The sequence below is a fragment of the Nerophis ophidion genome, linkage group LG03 (assembly GCF_033978795.1).
Source record: "Nerophis ophidion isolate RoL-2023_Sa linkage group LG03, RoL_Noph_v1.0, whole genome shotgun sequence".
In the NCBI taxonomy this organism is placed as follows: domain Eukaryota; kingdom Metazoa; phylum Chordata; class Actinopteri; order Syngnathiformes; family Syngnathidae; genus Nerophis; species Nerophis ophidion.
In genome coordinates, this window is record NC_084613.1 from 18,281,679 (window position 1) to 18,295,807 (window position 14,129).

At 37.6% G+C, this 14,129-nt stretch overlaps 1 protein-coding gene and 1 long non-coding RNA gene across 2 annotated transcripts; one reads left to right on the forward strand and one right to left on the reverse strand.

Moving 5' to 3' along the window:
* The first annotated feature begins 1,298 nt into the window (after positions 1-1,298).
* On the forward strand, positions 1,299-12,781 carry ric3b (RIC3 acetylcholine receptor chaperone b). Its single transcript, XM_061894477.1, has 6 exons — positions 1,299-1,513; positions 5,482-5,705; positions 7,321-7,399; positions 7,472-7,565; positions 9,110-9,246; positions 11,626-12,781. Exons 1-6 carry the CDS (start codon positions 1,393-1,395, stop codon positions 12,030-12,032), a joined length of 1,062 nt encoding a protein of 353 aa, XP_061750461.1. The 5' UTR covers positions 1,299-1,392; the 3' UTR covers positions 12,033-12,781.
* LOC133549254 (uncharacterized) lies at positions 6,047-12,763 on the reverse strand. The gene is made up of 5 exons (XR_009806057.1): positions 12,581-12,763; positions 11,823-12,113; positions 11,621-11,702; positions 6,505-6,641; positions 6,047-6,432 (listed from the first exon to the last, which is right to left on the reverse strand). It is a non-coding gene; the product is annotated as an uncharacterized LOC133549254 (long non-coding RNA).
* Positions 12,782-14,129: the final 1,348 nt, after the last annotated feature.

The window sequence follows — 14,129 nt, forward strand, 5'->3', positions numbered from 1 at the left end:
CAACACAAAAACGAACAGAGCTGACAGCGAGAGACGGCAGGGCAAAGCATATACTGGCGCCATCTTCTGGAAACTCAGAAGTGACGTTACTCAAATAGTGAAAGCAGGGGCGCCGAAAAGGGGGGGTAAAGGAGAGGATTCTAGGGGCCCATGATGGAGAGGGGCCCAGAGAGGCCCGTAATGATGATGAAATGATATAAAATGATGTGTTGGGGGCCCTGTAAAGATTATTTTCATGGGGCCCCAAATCCCTAGCGGCACCCCTGAGTGAAAGGTAAGTGTTGTTGTTGTTTTTTTAGTAACCAGCAAGCACAGTACAGTTACAGTAGTAGAACAACTGTGTTTTTATTATTGAGCATTTGATAGGTGCCGTCTGAAATTCAACTATTTATTTTATTTATATTTGTAATAAAATAAATATATATAGCTAGATTTTACTGAAAGTTAAGTATTTCACACATATATAACTGTATAAATATATATATACCGTATTTCCTTGAATTGCTGCCGGGGCGCTAATTAATTTAAAATTTCTTCTCACTCCTGCGCTTACCAAAGGCATGCGGTAAAAGTAAGCATGCGCTAATTATTTTAAAACCTCTTCTCACTCCGGCACTTACTATAGTGATGCAGTAAAAATTTGAGTGTGATGTAAGCTTGGACCTTAAATCTTACTGAATAGCTCTTAATCTTCTTCCCTCTATGTGATTTCAAATGACCGGTATTGAAATCAGCCTCTTTCATTTTGAAAATGATGACAGGGGAAGTATCACTCGTGACGTCATGAGTTTGACCAGGCGGTAATACTAAGCATGCGCTAATTATTTTGGGAAGTGAGTAGTTTGACCCGGCAGTAATTCAAGGCAGGCGCATACTATATGCCCGGTGGCATTTCAAGGAAATACGGTATATGAAATATATTTGAAATACTCGAGTTGGTGAATTGGCTGTAAGTATACACCCCTCCACTCTTAACTACGCCCTCCCTGACCCAACCACGCCCCCAAACTGCGCCTCCGCCCCACCCCCGACCACGCCCCACACCTCTTAAGGTTGGCAAGTATGCTATAAGGAAGGTATCTAAAGTTGTGCTTTGGCGTCTCCTGGTGGCCACAGCTTGTAATTACAAGTACTTAGATAGTATGATTTTTTTTTTTAACGTATAAAAGTTTAAATCAACACCATAAAACATTGAATGTGATGGATTATGAGTAACTAAAGGTGGTCGATGATTTATCTAAAGTTGTGCTTTGGCGTCACTTGGTGGCCGCAGCTTGCAATTGCAGCCGCGGCGCACTTCCGGTTCATCAAGGAAACCCAATGGCTCGCCAGAGACGCGATCATCAGCATCGTCGACGTTGTGTCTGACTGAAGGTCTCTTGACGGGTTGCCATGGTGATGTCCACCTTCCAGAAGGTGACGCTGGCCACGTGCTTCGTGCTGTGCGTGGCGCTGCTGCTTCCCAAGATGTTGCTTTCCCGCGGCAAGAAGGACGCCGAGCAGCGGCCGGAAGGTGCGTCTCGACGCTTAAAACACGCCTCCGCTCTAATGTTGGCGTCTCTTGCGGTTTTGGTTTCGTTTTGTTCGGATAACCAGCGAGCCTTGAACGTCAAAGATGGTTTAACATGTGCTTGTAGTGACACTTTCCTCCCTGAAGGGGGTGCCATAAACATCCAACGTAGGTACATTATATTTAGTGTAATTGTTATATTACATCAGCTTTATTTTCGTACGTAATCATTTAGCTTGAGTAATTAAATTAAAAGTATATTTGTATGGTCCGTATCATTTACCATTCATGTTTGTATTTAGGATGGACCTTTTTTTCCCTCCAAAATATATTTTATTAGATTAAAAATTTGAGTCAAAACTAGTGTTTCAGTTGACTTCATTACAATGATAAAAAAAAAAAGCACGAATTTAACCATCGAAAATAAATGAGTACATGTTGTTAGTTGTTTAGGTAGAACCTAGATCAGGGGTCAGCCCCGCGGTGCCCGTGGGTACTAAGTAGCCCGTAAGGACCAGATGAGTTGCCCGCTGGCCTGTTCTAAAAATAGCTCAAGTAGCATCACTTACCAGGGAGCTGCCTCTATTTTTTAAATTTTATTTATTTACTAGCAAGCTGGTCTCGCTTTGCTCGACATTTTTAATTCTAAGAGAGACAAAACTCAAATAGAATTTGAAGATCCAACAAAAGATTTTAAAGGGGAACATTATCACCAGACCTATGTAAGCGTCAATATATAACTTGATGTTGCAGAAAAAAGAACTCTAAAAGGGTGAATTTGGCGATTTAAACGCCTTTCAATTGTTCGCTGTCAGAGCGATGACCTTTCACCCGTGACGTTACAACGGGAAGCAATCCACAATTTTCTCAAACACATTACACACACAAGTCAAATCAGCTGTTATTTTCCGTTTTTTCGACTGTTTTCCGTACCTTGGAGACATCGTGCCTCGTCGGTGTGTTGTCGGAGGGTGTAACAACACGATCAGGGATGGATTCAAGTTGACTTACGAGGAGTGTGCATCGATTAGCACGGCATGCTAATCAATGCTAACATGCTATTTAGGCTAGCTGCATGTACATATTGCATCGTTATGCCACATTTGTAGCTATATTTGCATCCAGCCTTTCCCTCCACCCACATTTAATGCCAAACAAACACATACCAATCGACAGATTCAAGTTGCACCAGTGTCAAAAGATGCGAAAGTCCCTTGTTTGTTCTGCACATTTTACCGACGATAGCGATGCTACGACATAGATGTGTGGATATCCTGCGACACTCAAAGCAGATGCCTTTCCAACGATATAGTCAATGAAATCACAAATGTGAGTTTTGTTGATGTTATTGACTTATGTGCTAATCAGACATATTTGTTCACAGCATGACTGCCAGCTAATCGATGCTAACATGCTATTTAGGCTAACTGTATGTACATTTGTAGCTATATTTGCATCCAGCCTTTCCCTCCACCCACATTTAATGCCAAACAAACACTTACCAATCGACGGATTTAAGTTGCTCCAATGGTCAAAAGATGCAATTGTTGGTTAGAGGGCGATCGCCGAATAGCTTCAATATCTATATCTATAGCTATTGAGCGAATAGCTTCAGTTTCTTCTTCAATTTCGTTTTCGCTATCTGCCTCCACACTCCAACCATCCGTTTCAATACATGCGAAATCTGTTGAATCGCTTAAGCCGCTGAAATCCGAGTCTGAATCCGACCTAATGTCGCTATATCTTGCTGTTCTATCCGCCATGTTTATGTGTATTGGCGTCACGCAGTGACCTCACAGGAAAATGGACGGGTGGATTTATAGATAGCGAAAATCAGGCACTTTAAAGCCTTTTTTGGGATATGTCATGATGGGTAAAATTTTTAAAAAAACTTCGAAAAATAAAATAAGCCACTGGGAACTGATTTTCATTGGTTTGAACCCTTCTGAAATTGTGATAATGTTCCCCTTTAAAGACTTGGTCTTAACTTCACTTGTTTAAATAATTTTTTTTTTTTTTTTACTTTGCTTCTTATGACTTTCAGAAAGACAATTTTAGAGGAAAAATACAACCTTAAAAATGATTTTAGGATTTTTAAACACATATACCTTTTTACCTTTTAAATTCCTTCCTCTTCTTTCCTGACAATTTAAATCAATGCTCAAGTATTTTTTTTTTATTGTAAAGAACAATAAATACATTTTAATTTAATTTTTCATTTTAGCTTCTGTTTTTTCAATGAATATTTTTTGTGAAATATTTCTTCAAACTTATTATGATTAAAATAAAAATAAAAATATTCTGGCAAATGTAGAAAATCTGTAAAATCAAATTTAAATCTAATTTCAAAGTCTTTTGAATTTCTTTTAAAATTTTTGTTCTGGAAAATCTAGAAGAAATAATGATTTGTCTTTGTTAGAAATATAGCTTGGTCCAATTTGTTATATATTCTAACAAAGTGCAGATTGGATTTTAACCTATTTAAAACATGTCATCAAAAATATATATTTATTGTGAGAAATCATTAATATGATCAGTGTTTCCACAAAGATAATTATCATTAATTATTAATAATAACAGAGTTACAGGTAAATTGAGCAAATTAGCTATTTCTGGCAATTTATTTAAGTGTGTATCAAACTGGTAGCCCTTCGCATTAAACAGTACCAGAAGTAGCTCTTGGTTTCAAAAAGGTTGGTGACCCCTGACCTAGATTATACAGTAATGCTTTTATTCTGAAGCGTACTTTGCACAGAAACAGGAAGTCCTTGTGCGCACATTCTCGTAATTATGATTATTGCTGTTTAATAAGTTAAATTAAAGTTAAAGTACCAATGATAGTCAAACACACACACACACACACACACACACACACACACACACACACACACACTAGGTGTGGAGAAACTATTTTCTGCATTTGACGTCATCACCTTTGATCACCCCCTGGGAGGTGAGGGGAGCAGTGATCCCAGGGATCTCACTCCCTCGGCTAATTGCTGCGCTAATCTTACCTCTGGCGACACAGCTGGCAGGCGAAGCAGTCTAAATGGTAGACGTTGTCCCGCGCCCTCATCACCATCTCGAAGGCCGGGATTAATTTCCTGCAGGCGGCGCAGTTTCCTGTCACTCCGAACAGCCTGCGGACGACAACAACGCTCGCTTCAATTTCAGTGAACAACATCTTTTAAAAACAGAAATGACGACGGATCATGAGAGCGGAGCGCCGTCATTGTTCAATGGAGACGGGAACGGGCTACAACTTTTAAGTTAAAGTTAAAGTATCAATGATTGTCACACACACACGAGGTGTGGCGAAATTATTCTCTGCATTTGACTTAAACCCTTGATCACCCCTTGGGAGGGGAGAGGAGCAGTGAGCAGCAGCGGTGTCCGCGCCCGGGAATCATTTTTGGTGATTTAACCCACAATTCCAACCCTTGATGCTGAGTGCCAAGCAGGGAGGTAATTGGTCCCATTTTTATAGTCTTTGGTATGACTTGTGAGTCTTTTCATTATTGTGAGTTTGAACTCACAATAATGAAAAGTTTCATACTACTTTTTATGATATTGGAGCCTTGAATTTTGATCCGGTATGATATCAGCAGGGATCATACAAACCTGTATTATTTTGTAGTGTGGAACGTTGGAAAATGGTTTCAATGAGTATTAAAAACACTAACCTATTTTTTAATACCAGTCTGGAATGGAATTATGCTGTCTTTAAATTAAAGTTAAATGATGCGGACACGTTTGTTACTGGATACTTTCTAATACACATCTGCTTTGGAGACTTTGTATGTGTAATGTGCAACTATAATTACTTGAAGCTTGTTTATGTTAACACATGTTTTCAGTATTGTTCAATTTAGGGTGACTAGCTTGTGTGCTATTGTGTAGCTGCACGTCACAATGGATCAGCACAGCTTTTATGATATACTTGGTTGCCCTTTGTCGCCCCCTGTCTGCAGGAGGTCATTTCCCTCCCTTAGTGCACCGCCAGAGTGCCACCAGCGGCCGTGGCCAGAGAGCCGCGGGTTTGAGTCTCTCCAAAACCCACAGCACGGAGACCACAGCCAGGGCCAAAGGAGCGGGGCCGGGGTCAGGACCTGCGGGAAAGTCCAACCTGGCGGGACAAATCATTCCGGTCTACGGTTTTGGGATTTTACTCTACATTCTCTACATCCTCTTCAAGGTGCCACACACTTGTTCACCGCTCACAGGCACTAGGGGGTGCAAGTGCATGCTTTTTATGTTGGACAGGGTGAACTTATTGACATATATTGTATATTTCATAAATATAATTTTTTTAATTCCATTTATAATTAATTATAAGCATAAATAATGATTCAAATATTTAAAATATACAATTATTAATATATAATACTATTTAAAGTTCACTATTTCTTGTATAATTGAATATAAAAACTATAAATTAATTTTAAAAAGTATATATTAATGTATATTGTAATTTGTATATCATATAATTAACATATAGACACAAATATACATACATATACAGTGGGGCAAAAAAGTATTTAGTCAGCCACCGATTGTGCAAGTTCTCCCGCTTAAAATGATGACAGAGGTCTGTAATTTTCATCATAGGTACACTTCAACTGTGAGAGACAGAATGTGAAAAAAAAAATCCAGGAATTCACATTGTAGGAATTTTAAAGAATTTATTTGTAAATTATGGTGGAAAATAAGTATTTGGTCACTTCAAACAAGATCTCTGGCTCTCACAGAGCTGTAACTTCTTTAGGAAGCTCTTCTGTCCTCCACTCGTTATCTGTATAAAAGACACCTGTCCACAGGCTCAAACAGTCGGACTCCAAACTCCACTATGGCCAAGACCAAAGAGCTGTCGAAGGACACCAGGAAAAGAATTGTAGACCTGCACCAGACTGGGAAGAGTGAATCTACAATAGACAAGCAGCTTGGTGTGAAAAAAATCAACTGTGGGAGCAATTATCAGAAAATGGAAGACATACAAGACCACTGATAATCTCCCTCGATCTGGGGCTCCACGCAAAATCTCATCCCGTGGGGTCAAAATGATCATGAGAAAGGTGAGCAAAAATACCAGAACTACACGGGGGGACCGTCCTGGTGAATGACCTGCAGAGAGCTGGGACCAAAGTAACAAAGGTTACCATCAGTAACACACTACGCCGACAGAGAATCAAATCCTGCAGTGCTAGACGTGTCCCCCTGCATAAGCCAGTGCATGTCCAGGCCCGTCTGAAGTTTGCCATAGAGCACATGGATGATACAGCAGAGGATTGGGAGAATGTCATGTGGTCAGATTAAATCAAAACACAACTTTTCGGTATAAACTCAACTCGTTGTGTTTGGAGGAAGAAGAATACTGAGTTGCATCCCAAGAACACCACACCTACTGTGAAGCATGGGGGTGGAAACATCATGCTTTGGGGCTGTTTTTCTGCTAAGGGGACAGGACGATTGATCCGTGTTAAGGAAAGAATGAATGGGGCCATGTATCGTGAGATTTTGAGCCAAAACCTACTTCCATCAGTGAGAGCTTTGAATGGCTGACCAAATACTTATTTTCCACCATAATTTACAAATAAATTCTTTAAAATTCCTACAATGTGAATTCCTGGACTTTTTTTCACATTCTGTCTCTCACAGTTGAAGTGTACCTATGATGAAAATTACAGACCTCTGTCATCTTTTTAAGTGGGAGAACTTGCACAATCGGTGGCTGACTAAATACTTTTTTGCCCCACTGTATATACACGTTACACATACTATATTACGCTGTGGTTGTTTGTGTGTGTTGTCAGATCACGTCCAAGGGCAGCAGTCAGCCGTCAGAGAGCAGGATGTCGTCTGCGCGCTCAGAGAACAAGAAGAGAAAGATCAGTGAGTGTAGAAGCGCTAACCAAGTGAGCGATGTAACCGGTTGGTCTTTTAAAAACCTTTTTGGTCCCGTAGCTGACTTTGAGCTGACTCAGCTGCATGAGAAGTTGCGGGAAACGGAGCTGGTGATGGAGAATATTGTTTCCAACGCCCAGCACAGTCCTGAAAGGTACGTGCTAGCTCGTCAGTGCTAAAGTGCTAAAGCGGGGCTGTCCAAAGTGCAAAGTGATGGATTCTTAAAGACAGCGGACATTCTCCACAAAAATATAAAATAAAAAAAAACTTGAGAACATGACACAAAATCGTGAGAAAAAACTGGAAATTGCAGAAACCAAAATGGTTTGGTTATACATTCTACTTTTACGTTTGCATCTTACAGAATCTGCTCTTTGATGATTTCTGCACGCCATAATGAAAATGAAACAATGTTACTTAGATACAATTGATCTCATGATTTGGTACATTTTTAGTAAGCCAAGCCCTCAAAATAATACCATTAGTAAAGACCATCCATCCATCCGTTCATTTTATACAGCTTGTCCCTCTTGGGGTCGCTGGGTGGCAGGAGCCTATAATGGCAGGGCTAACACTGATAGATAAACATTAACACTCTAGGGACCATTTAGTGTTGCCAATCATATTCATTAATAATAAGATAATAATAACAATAATAATGATAAAATGTTACTATGTATCACTTATTATTGTTACTTTATTACTTATAATATCACACACTAAAATAGTAATCATAGTAAATAATAATTTTAACAGTAAATAATGATATATAAAAGAACATAGAAAAATAAATATTTGTGAAAATAATTAATATAGTAGCAGTAAATAGAAATAATAGTAATGCATAAAATTAATAACATAAATAATAGCGGTAGTATAAAAATAATCACAGTAAACAATGATAAAATAATATAAATGCATAAAAATAATATTACAAATAGTAGCAGTAGTATAAAAATAATAGTAGTAATAGTTAATATAGTAATAAATCATAGTAATTATTAATACTTATAATAATAGCAGTAATTACCTGTAATAACAATAGTAAAGTACAATACTAATGATAATAGTAATAACAGTTGTAGTAAAAAAATAATGTTAAATAAAAGTAATAGATAATAGTAAATAATAGCAGTAGTAAATAATAATAATTAATATTTAAGTATAATCATTAAAAAATAGCACTAAAATAATAGTACTAACAATAAATATAAAAATCTATATTTGATAATTAAATATATATTTTACAATTTAATATACATTGACATATAAAATAGTACAATAATAACAGTAGTAAATCATTGACTTAAATTATAATATTAACAGTATTGAATAATAATAATAATAAGATAAATAATAACAGTGAATAATAGTAAATAAAAACAACAACAGTCATAACAATAATAAATAATATGGATAGGTTGATTAGCAACACTAAATTGGCCCTAGTGTGTGAATGTCAGTGTGAATGTTGTCTGTCTATCTGTGTTGGCCCTGTGATGAGATGGCGACTTGTCCAGGGTGTACCCCGCCGTCCGCCCGATTGTAGCTGAGATAGGCGCCAGCGCCCCCCGCGGTAGAAAATGGATGGATGGATGAATAGAAGGAAAAATAATATTAAAAGGAAAATAACAATTTCAACAGATTCGCTTAGTTACCTTTTGTGTGTGTGTGTGTGTGTGTGTGCGTGTACTAAAGGGGGTCTCAGGGCGTGACAGTGGACCAGGAGCAAAGTCTCCTCCAGCAGCTCACAGAAATCACTCGAGTGATGCAAGAAGGTCAGCTGATGGAGGGCGTGGCCTCCTATCAGAACAACAGCCAGATGAGATGGAAAGGTAAAATCTGATATCGAGTTGTCACATTGTGACTTGCATCATTTTTGTGTGTGCGACGTTGTGAGGTTTTCTATCGTGTGCGTGATGTTAGTATTGTGTGTTACATTTGTAACGTATGTGATGTTTGTATCGTGGGTGATGTTTTCTATCGTGTGTGATGTTTGTATCATGTGTGTTACATTTGTATTATGTGTGATGTTTGTATCATGTTTGTTACATTTGTATTGTGTGGGTTGCATTTTATTGTGTGTAATGTTTGTATCAAATGTGATATTTGTATCATATATATTTGTATCGTGTAATGTTTGTATCGTGTGTGATGTTTGTATTGTGTGTTATATTTGTATCGTGTGTAATGTTTGAATCGTGTGTGATGTTTGTATTGTATGTGTTACATTTGTATTGTGTGTTATATTTGTATCACATGATGTTTGTTTCATGTATGATACTTTTATCATGTGTGATGTTTGTATCGCGTGTGATGTTTGTATCATGCGTGTTGTGTGTATCATGCGTGATGTGTGTATCATGTGTGATGTTTTTATCATGTGTGATGTTTGTATCATGAGTGATGTTCGTTTCATGTGTGGTGTGTGTATCATGTGTGGTGTGTGTATCATGTGTGGTGTTGGCATTGTGTGATGGTTGTATCATGAGTGATGTTTGTATCATGTGTGATGTGTGTCTTTTGTGTGATGTTTGTATTGTGTGTGTTACATTTGTATCATGTGTAATATTTGTATCAAATGATGTTTGTTTCATATATGATGTTTGTATCGCGTGTGATGTTTGTATCGCGTGTGATGTTTGTATTAGGTGTGATGTTTTTATCATGAGTGATGTGTGTATCATGTGTGATGTTTGTATCATGAGTGATGTTTGTATCATGTTTGATGTTTGTATCATGTGTGATGTTTGTATCATGTGTGATGTTTTTATCATGTCTGTTTATATCATGAGTGATGTTTGCATCATGAGTGATGTTTGCATCATGATTGATGTTTGCATGTTTTATGTGTGTATCATGTGTGATGTTTGCATGTTTGATGTGTGTATCATGCGTGTATTATGTGTGATGTGTGTATCATGTGTGATGTGTGTATCATGTGTGATGTTTGCATCATGTGTGGTTTGTATCATGTGTGATGTTTGTATCATGTGTGATGTTTGTATCATGAGTGATGTTTGTATAATGTCTGTTTATATCATGAGAGATGTTTGTATCATGAGTGATGTTTGTATCATGAGTGATGTTTGTATCATGTCTGTTTATATCACGAGTGATGTTTGCATCATGATTGATGTTTGCATGTTTGATGTGTGTATCATGTGTGATGTTTGTATCGTGTGATGTTTGTATCATGTGTGATGTTTATATCATGAGTGATGTTTGCATCATGAGTGATGTTTGCATCATGATTGATGTTTGCATGTTTGATGTGTGTATCATGCGTGATGTGTGTATAATGTGTGTATTATGTGTGATGTGTGTATCATGTGTGATGATACTTGTATCATGTGTGATGTTTGCATCATGTGTGGTTTGTATCATGTGTGATGTTTGTATCATGTGTGATGTTTGTAACATGTTTGTATCATGATTGATGTTTGCATGTTTGATGTGTGTATCATGTGTGATGTTTGTATCATGTGTGATGTTTATATCATGAGTGATGTTTGCATCATGATTGATGTTTGCATGTTTGATGTGTGTATCATGCGTGATGTGTGTATCATGTGTGTATTATTTGTGATGTGTGTATCATGTGTGATGTATGTATCATGTGTGATGATACTTGTATCATGTGTGATGTTTGCATCATGTGTGATGTTTGTATCATGTGTGATGTTTGTATCATGTGTGATGTTTGTATCATGTGTGATGTTTGTAACATGTTTGTATCATGTGTGATGTTTGTATCACGTGTATCGTGTGATGTTTGTATCATGTGTAATGTTTGTATAGAGTGATGTTTGCATCATGCTTGATGTGTGTATCATATGTGATGTGTGTATCATGTGTGATGTGTGTATCATGTGTGATGTTTGCATCATGTGTGGTTTGTATCATGTGTGATGTGTGTATCATGTGTGATGTGTGTATCATGTGTGATGATACTTGTATCATGTGTGATGATACTTGTATCATGTGTGGTTTGTATCATGTGTGATGTTTGTATAATGTGTGATGTTTGTAACATGTTTGTATCATGTGTAATGATACTTGTATCATGTGATGTTTGCATCATGCTTGATGTGTGTATCAGGTGTGATATGTGTATCATGTGTGATTTGTGTATCATGTGGATTTGTGCATCATGTGTGATGCGTGCATCATGTGTGACATTTGTGTCACGAGTATGCGATGTGGTACCTCAGAGCCTGAAGAAGAGGTGATGTGTGCGCGTCCTGGCTGCTGTTGTCAACACGCTCCTCAGGACGAGGCTGCAGCTGACCTGGGAGAAGACGACAGAAGCAGCCAGGGGGACATTGTTCCAGAAGGTTCCTCAGGTGGACATGATGCAGACCTGGACCATGCAGGTGAGAGTCCAGGAAGTGACTTGAAGGAGGCTCACCTGAAGCAGGAGGATGAGGAGGAAGCAGGTGGGATCCACTTGGGCGTCCCAGATGAGGACCTGCTCGGCATACTGAAGGATCTGGAGCTCACCTTGAAGAAGACGTCGGCCATGGAGCAAGAGAAGGCGGACCACCCGAGCCGGCCAGGTGAGACGGACGCGGTCAGACGGAGGAACAAAAGGAGAAGAAGCAAGAAGGAATCTCAGTGACTTGAAACATCTGACCAACAATGGCGTCTTCCTTCTTCTCGTGACGTCATCCTGCATGAACCTCATGTATTGGGTCTCCTCCTGATTGCAAAGAAAATGTGTCACTTCCTGACTTGTGTCACGTCTTTTTAAACACTTTTGAAATATATCTATGCGAAAATCTCTATGGGCTTTAATTCTAAGCGTGAAACACAAGTTTATCTATTTACGGCAACGTAACCACCAAATATGTCAAACAAAGCTACGATAAAAAAGGAACACTTATTTTGAATATAGAACAATATGGACGGAATAAAGGTCGTTTTTAAAAGTGCACTTCTCGATTATTTGAGGTTATCTGTAGACATTTTCGCAAACTGTTGTTTTAAAAGAAAATAATAAAATGCCTTTTAGAAAAACCGCCGTTAAATAGGAAGCGGAAGTTGGTGATTTTATGTGCATGCGCAAATGGTTCGGGCAGCAACGGATAAAGCCGAGACCACTTCGTTTCGTCAATTGTGACGTAGTACGGAAAGTAGCAGATCACGAAGCTAAAAAAAGCTACTCACTGCTCTTTCGCCCAGTTGATCCTGGATATTATGGAGTCAATTATACAGTCCGTCTTTTTTCAGGGTTTCATTACTTTCTCTCGTATGTCCTCTTCTGACGGACACCGTGTTCTCGGTTGTTTGTGCTCGTTTTCGATTCGGTTTTGTTCACGTTAATTCACGCGAGATTTGGGGCTCGGCCGGCGACATCGGAATCCGCAAACTACCGTGACTGTGCGCGCGCATGCGCTCAACACACCCATCAAAAGAAGCTCCTTCGCGTAAGGCAGGGGTGTCCAAACTTTTTCCACTGAGGGTCGCACACTGAAAAATCAAAGCACGCAGGCGCCATTTTGATATGTTTTAATTTTCAAAACCATTGCAATATAAACGTTTTTTATTTTATTGTTGGGGCTCCCTCAAGTTAGCTCCTAGGGACCCAGAAGGGCTTCAGTCTTAAAAAAATGTTAAAAATAAGTCATATATTATTTTTTTCATAAAACCCTTGAATCTCTAATTTGACTTCATTATTATTATTATTTTTACATTTTACAAGCTTTTTGTCAAAACCCTATTTTTTGGGTCGAAAATACAAAATATACAATATTTTTACCAAAAAGATTTTCAAAGTGGAATATTTAATGTGGAGTAATTGGATCCTAAATAGGTCAATAATTCATAGCAAAATTGATTTGAATTAATTGTTATTTTTTTTTACCATTAAAATTCTTGGGGACCCAAAAGTGTCCCACTCAAAAAAGGTCATGCTTTTTAATTTATTTTTTTATTTTTATTTCAACACTTACATCTCTTTATCAGCTTCAGATAATATATTGTTTAATTAGTTTAGTATATTTATAATAGCAATCAGTAGAATAATTAGTATAACTAGTATTTGTATATAAGTAGTATGCAATTTTAAAAATAATTTTCATATTTTTGTTGTATTTATGTCCTTTTTGTCCTTAAATCAATCAATAATTTATAGAAACATTGATTTTGATTCATTATTATTTTTTAAGGAATTATACAAAAAAAGGTGTTGTTAGAGTCAACAATGCAACTTTTTCTTGTTGCATTTCACCAATTTGCTCTTTTATTACACTTTTTATTGTGTAAAATATATATATATATACATATATATTTTAGTATTTTTAGAATGATGTACTGCGGGCCCCTGGCGTAAGGTAAGTAGTCATTTTAAATTATATTGCATTAATTGCATCTTTTAAGTTTTCATTTTATTTACCGTTTAAGCAGGAATATTAAAATACTGCGCGAGGACGTTTGCACTAATGCAAAGAATTGTAGCTTAAAGTTTTGTCCTAATAAAAGTTTAAACAGGTATATTGATGTTAATCACTGTGTAAACACGTTTATTTATTTCAGTTCAAGCAAATGTTATGTTTGCACAGCCGAACCACGACGAATCGTGTGGACAGCAAAATTCGACAACAAAGCCTTCACGCGGAAGTCAAACATTCATGCAAATTATCAATCATCAATTATTGGCTGTGCATCTTTGGGCACCACACGAATCGATTCTTATGGGTAACGATTCTGTTCAGAA

Excerpts from the sequence above, each read along its gene's own strand:
- ric3b (XM_061894477.1), top strand. The coding sequence starts at position 1,393 with ATGGTGATGTCCACCTTCCAGAAGGTGACGCTGGCCACGTGCTTCGTG. Across the intron at positions 1,514-5,481 it reads CGCCGAGCAGCGGCCGGAAG|GAGGTCATTTCCCTCCCTTA; the intron begins GTGCGTCTCGAC and ends CCCTGTCTGCAG. Across the intron at positions 7,566-9,109 it reads GCCCAGCACAGTCCTGAAAG|GGGGTCTCAGGGCGTGACAG; the intron begins GTACGTGCTAGC and ends CGTGTACTAAAG.